The 15,584-nt window shown below is 40.0% G+C and overlaps 1 protein-coding gene across 5 annotated transcripts in view; it reads left to right on the top strand.

Moving 5' to 3' along the window:
• Positions 1-15,584, top strand: part of STS (steroid sulfatase) — a 145,989-nt gene that overhangs the window by 15,533 nt on the left and 114,872 nt on the right. For 4 of the 5 annotated variants that reach the window (XM_054164907.1, XM_054164909.1, XM_054164910.1 and 1 more), the window contains exons 2-4: positions 8,099-8,167; positions 12,720-12,872; positions 14,590-14,711. In XM_054164907.1, the coding sequence (XP_054020882.1) occupies positions 12,727-12,872; positions 14,590-14,711 (268 nt within the window). In that variant the 5' untranslated portion in view covers positions 8,099-8,167; positions 12,720-12,726. Of the gene's footprint in view, positions 1-8,098; positions 8,168-8,833; positions 8,965-9,786; positions 9,945-12,719; positions 12,873-14,589; positions 14,712-15,584 lie in introns of those variants that run through there. The other variant, XM_054164908.1, reaches the window with a different exon arrangement.

Genomic DNA, 15,584 nt, shown 5'->3' with positions numbered 1-15,584 from the left:
ACAAGGTGTTTACATTACCCTCAAAGACAAAACATAGCCCTCTCTAATTCGAGCAAAGGCAAATCTTCCCTATAGTCTTCTAAAGATATCTGAAAACAATCTTTCTCCTACAATCTCTATTCCATCAGAACTTTTGTTAGAAAGCTTCTTTGTCTGAAGAGACAATTGTAACCTGAATACAGAGGTGGCTACAGCTTGCATCAGTCAGAGAATTACAAATATTCCTATAAAATTATCTGTGCTCTTTGATGTAGTCATTCTTAGATTGACTATCTTTTGTTTGAGAGTAATAAAAGATTGCTGTATAGTCTGAAAAGGGAAAATACTTAAATGCATCACTTGGAGAAAACTCACAATTTTGCAGCTAGTTCTCAGATTTCAGTGGAATTACAGAGTTAGAAACTGTTACATGACTGAGGTTGGTAGACCACATTATATTAATTGAAAAATGTAGTAGTTGTTTTTAATACATAGGGGTTTTCTTGGGGGGGTGAGGGGTGGTGTTACTATTTAATTCTTTTTGTATAGATTTAGTCTAAACTAGATTTTTGGGCTCTCCTTCCAGCGTGTGGAAAAAGATCATGACCATCACTTTCAAAATTTAATTATACCAATCTTAAAAAAAAAAAAATTAATCATCCTCTTAAGGTACCTGTCCCTTCCTATTAAGTAGAGACAAAGTCTAGATAATTAGCTCAGACTAAATATATAACTTTAAAATTAATAAATTCAGATTAATTGGTTTGCACCATGAGTGCCTAGGTGATATAAGCCATCTAGACATTTAAATTCTAAATGGATAAAATGAATATTGGCTGAATGCAGCCTTTTCTAATTATCTTTTTTTTAAAATTGGGTATAATCAGTAGCTGTATTGAGAGCTCTTGAGTGTTGTCATGATGCAAGTATAAATAACAATAGTGCTGTTTTATAAATAATAATCTCTCTGAGAACAAATTAATGCAAATGCAACCTCTTTAAATGAAAGAACCTTTTGGATATAGTATAACATACTGGACTGTTCTGTGGTACACCACTTTGACTATAAAAATGGCTGTAGGTAGAAGAAAATGCAATAATACTGTGTTATAAAATCTGAAGTTTTGATCTTGACACAATCCAGAGGATGCCAGTGAGTAACTCATGGGAGAGACAGGTTTCTTAAGAGCCTTGGGGTTTTTGTGGGATTTGTTTGTTTGCTTTTTGGTTGTTTTGTGTTTTTTTTTCTCCTGTTAGGTTTCATGTTTTCCTCTGAGAGGCATTTAATATCTACAATTTCAGTGAAAAAAGCTTATAAATTGCTTTCAAATTGAATTACATTAAAATCTAGTATTAGGTGGTTGGCCAATTATCTTATTGTCCCTCCAAAGACTTAAAGCAGGACTTACATACCAACCTTCACATTTGTGCATTGTGTCTGAGAAGGTAGTATCTTGTTGGAGTTCAGTGTCTTAGTCCAATGTTGCATGTAATTAGGATTTTTTTCTTTTTTTTTTTCTTCCTTTTAAAACATTTTATGGATTATTGCCTTGAATTTGAGAGGAAATTTGGAAGAGCCAAGTTTGGCTATGGTTGGGTGAAGTCTATCAGTGAGATGAAGCTGCAGTTTCTATGTTGCTGCAATTCAAATGGGCGTGGTGAAACTTAGAATTCCATGCATAAGGCTCACAGTCCTGCTTGCTTATCATAAAACCAGAAATATAGAATTTGAGTGACACAAGATTTTCTTCCTCACATCCATTTGACTCTCTTGAAAAAGGAAGTGTCAAAAATACTCATTTCAGACATCATCTAGCTCTAATATATCTATCCCTTACTACTATCACTTACTAGTTATGCAGTTAGGGAATGATGATGTTGCAACCAGAACTCCCAGGGCTATCAAAAATGACTTAAGAGCCCTGGGAGACCTGGTTGAGGGGTCAGGCACACAAATAATTATTTCATCAATACCCTTAGTTGCAGGAGGGAATACCATAAGGAACAGGTCAGCAGCTATAGTCAACAAGTGGCTTAGAGGCTGGTGCAGTCAAAAGAATTTTGGGGGTTTTGATCTTGGAGAACTTTCTACTGCACCAGGTCAGCTGCCAACATATGGAGTACATCTGTCGCAGAGGAGGGGAAAGGTCACAGCGTATGAGAATGGCCTGTCCCCCAAAGGTAAAAAGATTCTGGGAAGGGAATTGGCAGGTATCATTGAGAGGACTTGAAACTAGTTTCGAAGGGGGAAGGGGCTGAAACCAGTCCCCCCAGGCAGGAGTCTGGAGGTGATAAGATAGAGCCAGAGGTGAAACCAGCAGCCCAGCTGCAGTGCATGTACACTAATGCACGAAGCTTGGGTAACAAACAAGAGGAGCTGGAAGCCTTGTTGCGGCAGGAAAGTTATGATGCGGTTGCCATCACAGAGATGTGGTGGGAAAACTCACATGACTGGAGTGCTGCAATTGATGGCTACAGGCTTTTCAGAAGAGACAGGCAAGGAAGAAGGGGTGGAGGGGTGGTCCTGTACATCAGGGAGGCACTAGATGCCATTGAGATGGAGATTAGGGATGATCAGGTTGAACGCTTGTGAGCAAGAATTAGAGGGAAGACCGGCAGGGCAGACATCCTGGTTGGAATCTGTTATAGACCACCCAACCAGAAGGAAGATGTTGCTGAAGCATTCTATAGGCAGCTTAGGGCTGCCTCAGGATCGCCTGACCTCGTTCTCATGGGTGACTTCAACCTGCCCGACATCTGCTGGGATCTCAACAAAGCAGAGAGGAGACAGTCTAGGAAGTTCTTAGAGTGCATGGAGGACAGCTTCTTATCCCAGGTGCTGTGTGAACCTACCAGGGGTAAGGCACTGCTTGACTTCCTCTTCACCAAGAGGGAAAGGCTGGTGGGTCAGAGGGTGTTTAGGGGCCAGCAACCACGAGATAATTGTATTTTCGGTATTCGGTCAAACTAAGAGGGGCAGCAAGAAGACCTCCACTCTGGACTTCCGGAGGGCAGACTTCAGGTTGCTCAAGGAAATAATTCAGAGGGTTCCTTGGGAGAAAGCCCTTAAAAATAAAGGGGTCTGGGAGGGCTGGACCTGCTTCAAGAGAGAACTGATGAAGGCGCAGGAACAGGCTGTGCCAATGTGCCGGAAGATGAGCCGCCGGGGCAGACGGCCAGCCTGGATGGGTAATGAACTTTTAATAGAACTAAGGGAAAAAAAGAGGGTGTATCACCTTTGGAAGAAAGGTGAGGCAACCCATGGAATGTTTAAGGATGTTGCTAGGGCATGTAGGAAGAAAATTAGGGAGGCAAAAGCACATTTGGAACTTAAACTGGCCTCTGCTGTGAAGGACAACAAAAAGTCCTTCTATAAATATATTAATAGCAAGAGGAAGGGCAGGGACAACCTCCACTCTTTGGTTGACATGGAGGGAAATGTTGTATCACAGGATGAGGAAAAGGCAGAGGTACTTAACACCTTCTTTGCCTCAATTTTTACTAGCAGGACAGAATGTCTACCAGACAGCTGGCCTGCAGAGCTGGCAGAAGGAGCCAGGGAGCTGCATAGTTTCCCTGTGTTCCATGAGCAAGTGATCGGAGCTCTCCTCAGCAGCTTGGACCCCCACAAGTCCATGGGACCAGATGGGATCCATCCTAGGGTGCTGAGAGAGCTGGCAGATGAGCTGGCCAAGCTACTCTCCATCATTTTTCATCAGTCCTGGCTCACTGGAGAGATCCCAGATGACTGGAAGCTGGCCAACGTGGTACCCATCCACAAGAAGGGCTGGTTGGATGAGCCAGGGAATTACAGGCCTGTCAGCCTGACCTCAGTACCAGGAAAGATTGTGGAACAGGTCATCCTGAGTGCAATCACACAGCACTTAGAGGATAGCCAAGGGATCAGGCCCAGCCAGCATGGGTTTAGGAAGGGCAGGTCCTGCGTGACCAACCTGATCTCCTTCTATGATCAGATGACCCGCCTGGTGGATGTGGGCAGGCTGTGGATGTAGTCTACCTGGACCTCAGCAAGGCCTTTGACACCATTCCCCATAGCAAACTCCTGGCCAAGCTGTCAGCCCATGGCTTGGATGGGAGCACACTGCGATGGGTTAGGAACTGGCTGGAGGGCCGAGCCCAGAGAGTGGTGGTGAATGGTCCCACAGCCAGCTGGCAGCCAGTCACTAGTGGTGTGCCCCAGGGATCCGTGCTGGGCCCCATGCTCTTTAACATCATTGATGATCTGGATGAGGGCATTGAGTCCATCATCAGTAAATTTGCTGATGACACCAAGCTGGGGGCAGGAGTTGATCTGCTGGAGGGTAGAGAGGCTCTGCAGAGGGACCTCGACAGGCTGGACAGATGGGCAGAGTCCAAGGGCATGAGATTTAACACATCCAAGTGCTGGGTGATGCACATTGGCCACAACAACCCCATGCAGAGCTACAGGCTGGGGTCAGAGTGGCTGGAGAACAGCCAGGCAGAGAGGGACCTGGGGGTGCTGGTCGACGGTAGACTGACATAAGCCTGCACTGTGCCCAGGCAGCCAGGAGGGCCAATGGCATCCTGGCCTGCATCAGGAACAGTGTGGCCAGCAGGAGCAGGGAGGTCATTCTGCCCCTGTACACTGCACTGGTTAGGCCGCACCTTGAGTACTGTGTCCAGTTCTGGGCCCCTCAGTTTAGGAAGGAGGTTGACTTGCTGGAGCGTGTCCAGAGAAGAGCAACAAAGTTGGTGAGGGATTTGGAACACGAGCCCTATGAGGAGAGTCTGAGGGAGCTGGGATTGCTTAGCCTGGAGGAGACTCAGGGGTGACCTTATTACTCTCTACAACTACCTGAAGGGAGGTTGTAGACAGACGGATGTTGGTCTCTTCTCCCAGGCAAGCAGTACCAGAACAAGAGGGCACAGTCTCAGGCTGCTCCAGGGAAGGTTCAGGCTGGATGTTAGGAAAAAGTTCTATACAGAGAGAGTGATTGCCCATTGGAATGGGCTGCCCGGGGAGGTGGTGGAGTCGCCATCACTGGAGGTTTTCAGGAGAAGACTTGATGGGGTGCTTGGTGCCGTGGGTTAGTTGTTTAGGTGGTGCTGGATTGGTTGATGGGTTGGATGCGATGATCTTGAAGGTCTCTTCCAACCTGGTTTATTCTGTGTATGTATAATGTGCCGGAAGATGAGCCGCCGGGGCAGAAGGCCAGCCTGGATGGTTAATGAACTTTTAATAGAGCTAAGGGGGAAAAAAGAGGGTGTATCATCTTTGGAAGAAAGATGAGGCAACCCATGGAATGTTTAAGGATGTTGCTAGATCATGTAGGAAGAAAATTAGGGAAGCAAAAGCACATTTGGAGCTTAGACTGGCCTCTGCTGTGACGGACAACAAAAAGTCCTTCTATGAATGCATTAATAGCAAGAGGAAGGTCAAGGACAACCTCCACTCCTTGGTGGACATGGAGGGAAACGTATCAAAAGATGAGGAAAAGGCAGTGGTACTTAACACCTTCTTTGCCTCAATTTTTACTAGCAGGACAGAAGGTCTTCCAGACAGCTGGCCTGCAGAGCCTGCAGAAGGAGCCAGGGAGCTGCATAATTTCCCTATGTTCCATGAGCAGGTGATTGGAGCTCTCCTCAGCTGACCGGATGGGATCCATCCTAGGGTGCTGAGAGAGCTGGCAGATGAGCTGGCCAAGCCACTCTCCATCATTTTTCAACAGTCCTGGCTCACTGGAGAGGTTTCAGATGACCATAAGCTGGCCAATGTGGTGCCCATCCACAAGAAGGGCCGGTTGGATGAGCCTGGAATTATAGGCCTGTCAACCTGACCTCAGTGCCGGGAAATATTATGGAACAGGTCATCTTGAGTGCAATCACACAGCACTTAGAGCATGGCCAAGGGATCAGGCCCAGCCAGCATGGGTTTAGGAAGGGCAGGTCCTGCGTGACCAACCTGATCTCCTTCTATGATCAGGTGACCCACCTGGTGGATGTGGGGAGGCCTGTGGATGTAGTCTACCTGGACCTCAGCAAGGCCTTTGACACCGTTCCCCATAGCAAACTCCTGGCCAAGCTGTCAGCCCATGGCTTGGATGGGAGCACACTGCATTGGGTTAGGAACTGGCTGGAAGGCCGAGCCCAGGGAGTAGTGGTGAGTGGTGCCACATGCAGATTGCAGCCAGTCACTAGTGCCATCTTTGGGGGTGTTCAGGAGGAGACTTGATGGGGTGCTTGGTGCCATCATTTAGTCGTTTAGGTGGGTTGGATTGACTGATGGTTTGGACACGATGATCTTGAAGGTCTCTTGCAACCTGCTTACTATTATGATGATGATGATGATGATTAAAAAACCCTGACTCAACAGCTTTCAAAATTAATAATTAAATTAGATATCATGCATGAGTTTAAGGTCCTAAATTATGGAAATGTCATATTATAAATGTCTTGTTCTAATAGACCTACACATTACAAGAAAAAATAATAATAACACATGTCCATAACTTTACGCATGTTGTCAGTCAGTGTCATGCAATAATTAAAATGTTAATACAGATTTTAGAAAAACGCTTTCTCATCTCTCATCTTTCTTTCCCATCAACATCTAATGGTAAATTTTTATATATTTGCACTAAATACAAAATGTATGTGGAGAGATACAGACCTAAAATGCTTGTCAAGTGATAAACTATAAAGAGAGAGAAGTTCTATCCTTCATACATGGCTGTATATTTTAGTAACATGCAATTACTGAATCTGAAAGATTTCTTTTACTCTCTTTTAATTGTCTCTGCTTCCTTGGAAGTGACACAGGCACTAGTAGTTACTCATGATTAGTTTTGGTTTTGTTTGTTTGAAAAGACTTTTCTGTCTCAGGATGGTGCATAGCTGCAAATAGGATACCTGACTGTGTTATCTTATGGTTCTATTTTTTTATGTTGCTGACCAGAGCCCATATTCAAAAAGTAAAATTGAGTTTCTAATGAGCATTTGGTTAAAGGAAGGAATATTATGAAACAGTAAACACAGAAAAGAATATATGTACCAATATTTGCATGTAATCATAGAGGTCTTTCATTACAAATAAAATAATAGCATTTTATCACAAAATAAAATCTTATCTTCCATTCAAATTATAATTAACTACTAGAAATGGTATTTATTTTTGTTAATACTACCATTACATTCTGTAATTGAGTTGAAATGAAATGACCAAATTCTTGTGAGAGCATTTTAAAAAGATAACAAAATTGAAATTCTGTCTGATGGAGGCAGTTTGGCTTTATTTCTATTTGATTCAGATCCAGCAAGAGACATGATTATTTGTTCTGGTGTTTTTCCCAGCTCATGTTAAGTGAAATTTCTGACTCACAGTGAGACAGCTTTTAATAAACTAAATGCAGATTTTCATTTGAAGATGCATATTGATATTTTTCAGAAAAGTGTTCTATCTTCTTTATGACACAAGTAACAGTTTACAGATGCAGAGAGACCCAGTCTTCCTTGCCCACTCTGAGAGGGCTGAATGCCAATCAACTCCAACCTGGGAAACAAGTTGTCATGTTAATTTGGCACTGAATCTGAAATCCTTAACCAATAGTTAGAATGGATGATTCCTGTGTCACTTACAATTTTCCAGGGAAAAAAAACCAACCAAACAAATAAAACCAACCACAAAACAGAAAAGAATAAACAAACACCAAACAAGCAAACAAGAAAAAACAACAATGAAAGAAAACCACACACCAAACGACTAATAAGGATGTCATATGTGCCTGAACCTGAGGAAACAGTAAGAATATGTGTGGCTTTGAGGGCAATCATATTACTGAGCATGATTTACGAGTCATAAGTTAGGATGCTGTGACTGACTCTTTGCAAATGCAAAGACATGATTGTCTAAACGAATTAGCATTAGGAACAGGCCAAAATATACAGTTTTATTTCTCTTTTTGCAGTCGTATGGTATAAAAGATGCAACAGATATGACCAGCTTTTAAGGGAGAAATTAATTGAGAGATCTGAACAAATCTTAAGCCATTACCAGGAAACTCTTAATAGTATATAGTATTGCTTTACTGTTTGCTACTGTTTCTCATGAAGCTGAGTAATTTACTCTTTCTCTTTGCAGAATCATCAGTATGAAGGGCAGGTTTGTCTTCTAGTTTGTGTACAGAGTTCTGGCATTCAATTAAGCAAGGTAACTTTTCTTCTTTTTTTTTTTTTTTCTCCTTACCTACCACTTAAGGATAGCACAGCAATTTTTTAATGAGGTAAGTATCTTTAAATGTTGCTCATTTCATCAGAAAACACTATACCTTCAAGGATATATTAAGCATTTTCTCAAAGGGCTCTGATACTATCAAAAAGTAATTTGGAGATAAATTGTATAATCAAATGGAATAAAAATACTGGAATGATTCCATTGGGATGAGGGGTTTGAAAGACTTTCATAGCATTGTTCTTGTCAGAGATGCATGTCTGTAGAAATAAGGATAAGGATGAAACAGCTACCCATATCTTCAGGCAATTATCCCAAAGGGGAAAAATAAATGTAGACAACTTTGAGGCCCCTGTATGATCTACCAAAATTTTTAATGCAGAAAAATAAAACTTGGAAGAAGTGTTTGGTAAATCCATATGAAATATCAACAAACAGTGGATACTATCTATTATTTGCTTTCATCCATTTATTCTTATACACTTATACTGAATTTGTTTTACTAGAAATTGAAAATATATATTTAAATCCTAAAAATGTAATTTGATCATACCTAGAAAGAGTAGGGCATGTGTGTAATGTGTATACATACCCACATACGTGTGGAGATGTGTATATTGACACATCTGTCTATTTACACATGTATGTAGGTTTATATATGATTTAAGTAGTTTGAAATAGCTTGTATAAAATCAAATTCATATATATCTCTTGTTGTAGGAAATTAAGCAGGTTTTAAACCCATTCAACTCAGAACTACCTTTGGAGTAAAGAAGGTACCGTTAGTCCTATTATCTCCAAGGGAAGGTAAAACAGAGATTAAAATTTTCATTGATGTGTCCTGTGTGCAATTAAGGAATAATGTTGCCACCTGAATGTAATGCATAAGCCTTTAAAGCTGAAACCTGCTGCAGAAATGTTTAAAGGATGTTGTGGAAGTAAAAAAACAAACAAACAAATAAAAAATTCAAATTGATTTGAGTATATTGAGTACAGTGCTTTCATCCAAACTACCCCAAATATTGACTCCCAAAAGCAAGAAGGGTGCACTTGCCAAAGTTCTTAGGTTCTTTCTCTAAGCATTAAGAGTGACTGCTGCTGGAGACCAAATAGTAGGTTAAGTGGAAGATTCATCTGATGTGGTGCCATTGTTTTTATGATAAGTCCGCACATGCCTGTCTTTTCCCCATTAAAAATCCTGGTGTGACATGGTTGAGCCTCAAATATGCTCAGAGCTTCATTCTTACATCCTTCCCTTTTACCTCCTCCAAATTTCTTTGCTGTTGTTCATTCCACTCAATTTCATCCATCAATTTTTTCTTACTTTCCATGCACATCCCTTCAAAATATCTTCTGCAGAGAGAACACATGGGAGAAATCAGAGTTGTTTGGATTTTTTTTGTTTCCGTGTTGATTTCACTTCAGGGGCATGATTTCAGGTGAAGGCAAATAGCCCAGTGCATGAGACTATGTACACATACTCCTTCAGAGTGGAGGAGTATCCAGCAGTATTATATTACAGACAATATTTAATATCTTTTTTGTTGTTGATTCTTAAAATGAGAAACAGAGATAATAAATGAGTCTATCCTCTGCAGGCACAGATCTGCACAGTAACATTTTCATACTTTGCAAATAACATTGATCCAGTTGATATTGGACACAGCTATTGCTTACTTTGCTGTGTAGATTCATTCAAAATACTGTACGAAGAGGCTGCATAATACATAGCAGAAGATTTTAAAGTTTGACCAAGGTGGGTTTTTGGGTTTTTTTGTGTTTGGTTTTGTGGTTTGTTTGGGGTTTTTTTGTTTGTTTGGGGTTTTTTTTAAAGTATTTTGGTGAATGGGTTACTTTCCTGCTGATTCCTTTATACAGACTTGAAATTGCATTAAAATTCACATAAATAACTTAATTTTTAAAGAAATTTCACTCATTTTATACATTTCTTTCATTCTGGAAAATAAAACACAGCTTCTGCTCTGGTTTCCAACAGTAACTTTGTGAAGAAAAAGAAAATTAATTTGTTCTTTTCATTATTGGCTAAAGACCCCATACATATTCACTCAAAGTATGCTTTATAGATACATGCCTTCTAACTAAAGCCCAGGATGTTTTGTTTGTACTAGTTGAATTACACATTGGCATTCCTGTCTGTAAATCTTGAGAAACCAGCTAGCTTTGTACCTTTATGCTGATAGTCTTCTTAGTAGCAGGAGATCTATTTCTATGTTTTATTCAAGCATGAAATCTACAGCAAAACTGAGGGTATTCAGTAATTCTGTGAAATAAATGTTGAGATCCTATGAGCATCCATGTGGCTCTATACGTAATGTCACCAACATTATCACCAAGGTCCCTATTATCATAGAATCAGTCAGGGTTGGAAGGAACCACATGGATCACCTAGTTCCAACCCCCCTGCCATGGGCAGGGACACCCCACACTAGATCAGGCTGGCCAGAGCCTCATCCAGCCTGGGCTTAAACACCTCCATGGATGGGGCCTCAACCACCTCCCTGGACAACCCATTCCAGGGCTTCACCACTCTCATGGTGAAGAACTTCCTCCTCACGTCTAGTCTGAATCTCCCCACCTCCAGCTTCATTCCGTTCCCCCTAGTCCTGTCATTACCTGAGATCCTAGGACCTTGAGGCCCTCTCATTCTGAATTATGGAGTGGGAACATAAAATACAGCAGCAGGTTGTTCCAGTCCTATGGGGTCAGTGTAGTTTGTTCTCTCAAAGAACAAGGGAAGCAACCCACACTTGTTTATCCTTTCAGGGGAAAAAAAAAATCTTAAATATACTTTGCAGATTTAATGTCTGCACCATGGCAGATACTACAGAGCTTCATTAGTACAGTAACTTGGGGACAGTTTGGTTAGATGCATCCTACCAAGCAGAAACTTGTATAGTGTTTTAGTCTTAAAGTTTGTTTATGTATTTTCCATGTTGAACTAAGTAAATTGCTTCCCTTGGAGTAAACCAGGTAACAATCTGCTGCCTCAGCAATAAGGTTGGGATCTTTAAATGTTGACAGCTGAAGTCTAAACCATCAAAGTGAGGCCAGTGCGTTATAAAGTGTTAAGGAGTAAAAGCCAGCTAATGTACTTATTAGTGTTTTATCTGTATATGAACAAGCACTGAAAGAGTTAAAATCAAATTTGCATCTATGCTTTCTGATAGGATGGCAATAATGAAGGCTGAGAATCAGAAGTCACAGTCTGTGTTGGTTGAGCTCCACTATTTTGATCTCTTCTCACTTGTATCAGTCTTGCTTGTATCAATGTCTGCCCAGGCTCCTTCCAATTAGTTCTCTTCATCTCCCTTACTCATAACTCCTCAGCTCTTTCATCTCAGGCACTACTAGTTCTCTCTCCTCCTTTCCACAGTTTGTTTTCCTATTCTTTCTCTTGCTACATCTTCTGGTTTCTTAAACCCTCTTCAGTTTCCTCTCACTTCAACCTGCAGTTCTCATTCCACCTGGACCTCAACCTTCCCTTCTTGCTCTTTATTCAAATCAGTGCAAGCTCTTCATCTTCTCTACAGATACCTTTACCCATCACACCTCACTGATTTATGAATCTGTCTCCTTTGATGTCTGGTTTCTTTGTACCGGCTTTCCCAGTTCTGGCTTCTTTATTTTCTCTCCAGTTACATTCATATACTGTAACTCACTCATTTACAAGTGTTTTATTTCTTGACCTCCTGTCCCCATTCTCTCTGGAAACTAATTTTTCTGGTTCCTTTTCCTACGTGTTAACTTTCAAATTTCTACCTCACTTTTGGTTTTTGCTCCCCCCTTGTCCTGATATAATCCACAGTGCAAGTGTGACTCATGCTTCATCTGCACTTGAAAAAGACTACCTGCATCCAGAACAATGGAAGTATTACTAGTGGCAAAAGAGAGAGTCTCTGTCCTTTTTTGATGTGTGTACCTCGCACAGTCCATCACAGCCTAGAGGCACTCAATTTCATTCAGAGTGCAGTCAATGCAATTTAAAACAGAGATATGACAAGTCCCTCTTTAGGTAAAATAACATACACAGCATTTACATCTGCAAATAGACTGTACTTTCATCAGAAAAGCATACAATCATATGTATTATAATGGACAATACATTTGTCTTCCAGTTTTAAGTTGGCAATAGCATGAGCATTTTTAATAGAACATCCTGACACATAATTTTGCCACAGGCTTTTGTATTTAAAACTTTTATGAAGAGCTTTTCCTTAAATATTCCTTTCAATAATTTGATATCTCTTCAGTCCCTTTTCCATTGTACTTATGTCTGTCAAGAAACTCAAACTGGATTTTTTTTCCCTGAGTTGAAGAGAAACTCAGTTACTTACTTCAATAGCAGAATTGATGAACTTCTTTTCTGCAATGGACCTTGGAAATTTTGGTCTTAAATGATTCATGTTCTCTGTTACTCAAATCACATTTACACTTAAACTCCAGCAGCCATATAACAATTTTTTTAAAAAAATTGCTTCTATTATGTTTTCTACCTGTTCTTACACACCAGGAAGAAGATGAGACTGCTTTTATTTTTAATATTTTTCCAATATGCCATGAACAATGTCAAAACACACAGTGCTTCAAATCCTAACATTATTTTAATGATGGCTGATGATCTTGGTATTGGAGACCTGGGTTGTTACGGGAACAGAACGTTAAGGTATGATGCATTTAAGATTATACATCTGGGGGAATCATAGCTTTGTATTTGTTTTTTTTCTGTGGACTTGTAAGATTAAAAACCCCAAAACATTCAGATATTTGATTAGATTCTTTATAATTAATCAAAGTTAATAACTTTTCCAGAGAAGAGAATATTTGATCTTTGTTTTTTCTGAATAACAAAAGAAAACCTATCTGATGCATTTATCCTGCCGAAAAGTTGCATCAGAAACAAAAATTGAGCAACAAAACAATAACAGTAGGTCTAGAGAAGCAAGGTATGATCAACAGTTTTCTTTTAAAATATACGTGATTAAAATACATCATACAAATGAAGCATAGTTTCAAGCGCTTCTGATTTGAGATAAGATTGTCACTATCCAGAAATGAAGTGCTGATGTTTTTTCCTTCATTTATTTCATTCTGTAGTCAATGCATTCATTGAAATGCATGTCAATGTGCTTGAGCAATGCAGCAGTGTTCCCCAGTATGATCTTTACTACCAGCTTAGGTGTGATGGTTGTGTAGACAGTACAAGATGTACCTATTTGTTGTGTTTCAGTGGTGCAAAGTCTTCGATCGAGTTAATTTAAACATTCAGGTTAAAAGAAGTGTCCTGTCAAATATTAAATGCTCTTGTTCCTGCCAAGTTAGTTATAAATAAAAACTTTAGTAACACATACTAAAAAAGTCCAAAACCAAACTTACCAACCAACCTCAAATTACAGAAGGTAATGCTGTATAGGTATATGCAGAACTGTAACTGCTTCAAGATCTGTGTTCTGTGATGTGTGAATTCAGAATTAGATCTTTGGAGTATGAAGAAATTTTATCATACTGCTTGTTATCAGCTGGTGATATTATTGATGGCAAAGGCAGCTGTTGGAAAATTAGTGTTTCTGACTATTTAGACTTAGATGATGGGAGCACTACTGTACCTTGAGGTCATGGTAATTAATCTCCCAGGATGGGGACCTATTAGAACATACTGCAGCTCCTGGTCAGTCTTCATTCCTCCTTTTTTTTTTTTTTTTTTTTTTTCTGTAGAACCAAGGGCATAGTATTTTTTTCTTCAGGAAACAATTTTTGTCTGCAGGATAAGCCACATCACAGAGAAGTTTTCCATGCAGCCAGGGAAACTTTGATTTGTTCTTGGGTCTAGCATTGCAGACATAGTCATGCTAGACATAGTCAATGCTAGACATGTAAGCATCTAACCCACAATCATTACTGTTTGAATCTCCCCCGATAAGCATTGCCACCATCCAACATCACACCTACCACAGAAATCTTTTGCTGGGAAAGAGAGAAGTGAAACCATGTAGGGAGTAAGGAAGCATAACCTTTCTTCAGTTTTATCTCTTCCTATTACTGTAACATAGAGGCCATATAAGTTACAGTTCTAGCTCAAGGAATGCATTTAAAAGTGTTGTAATACAATACATCCAAGTGTCACAGTTTTGTACTGGCCATGAAAAGTGGGAAAACAAATTTTTGGCACAATGCCACAGTGTATTGACACCTAACAAAAATACTGGAGACAATAGCATTTAGAATTGCAACACCACTCTGGCTTTCATAGGTTGCATACAACAAGTCTTAACTTGATTTTCCTGATAGTTCATACCTCAGATGCCTTGAGCTCATTATACCCATTTCCAAATAATCATCTTTGTGTATTCTTTTGGTTTTCTTTCCTGCTGATGTTTTCCTAGAACCCCTAATATCGACAGGTTAGCAGAGGAAGGAGTGACACTTACTCAGCATATAGCAGCATCCCCACTTTGTACTCCAAGCAGGGCAGCTTTCCTGACTGGGCGATATCCTATCAGATCAGGTAAAATCATGTTGCTTTATTTATATAAAATATCGTATTTTGTTTGCAGTAAACTGTATGCATTTTTTTCCTCTGGCCTTGCTTGATATCTTTATCATTACTGGTTTAAATACTCATTTCAGTGACTAATCAAGATCAACAGTGTTGCTAAACATATGAAAATTTCCATTTTAGATTCTGAAATATTCACATTTCAGAAAAGTTATCACCAAAATATTTTTTTAATTGAGGAAATTATTTTATTTATTTATTGTATTAATTCTGAATAAAAGTCTGATTGTGGTTATTTAATATAAAGAGTAGACAGATTCCATTGACTTTCCCCACTGTCCAAAAGACTGCTAAAGCATTCAGGCCACTTCCAGGATGTTGGTAAGCATCCTGAATAGTGATCATAGCAGAGATGCATTATGAAAGACATAATATAAGAACCCAATGTGAATTCTTCTATCAGTATTTCTGCTTATGTGAAATCTTATGTCCTAGGCAAAAGATTTTCACCTAGGAAAGGGTTTCACCCTTGTAGAGTAGGGTTATCTGTTGGGCTTGGTGATCCCGAGGGTCTTTTCCAACCTGAACATTTCTCTGATTCTGTGATTCTGTAAACTGTTTTGGTTTCTTTTTATTTTGTTGTGGTGGTTTGAGCCTTAACTGGGGCTTAAAAGCTCAGATGGGGGCAAGGCTGGTAATCCTTCCTTCATTTCCCTCCTCCTCTTCCTCAATAGAGAGAGAAAAGGGAGGGGAGCAAATCCACCAAGAAATAATTTGGGTTTGGCTTGGAAGTAGTGAGGCAAAGAACTTTTCTTTAACCAATATATATACATATATATATGTGTGTGTGTGTGTGTATGTGTGTGTGTGTAACAATGACAG

Source organism: Dryobates pubescens, chromosome 10, assembly GCF_014839835.1.
Source record: "Dryobates pubescens isolate bDryPub1 chromosome 10, bDryPub1.pri, whole genome shotgun sequence".
Taxonomy (NCBI): domain Eukaryota; kingdom Metazoa; phylum Chordata; class Aves; order Piciformes; family Picidae; genus Dryobates; species Dryobates pubescens.
This window is presented reverse-complemented; position numbering and strand designations above follow the sequence as displayed.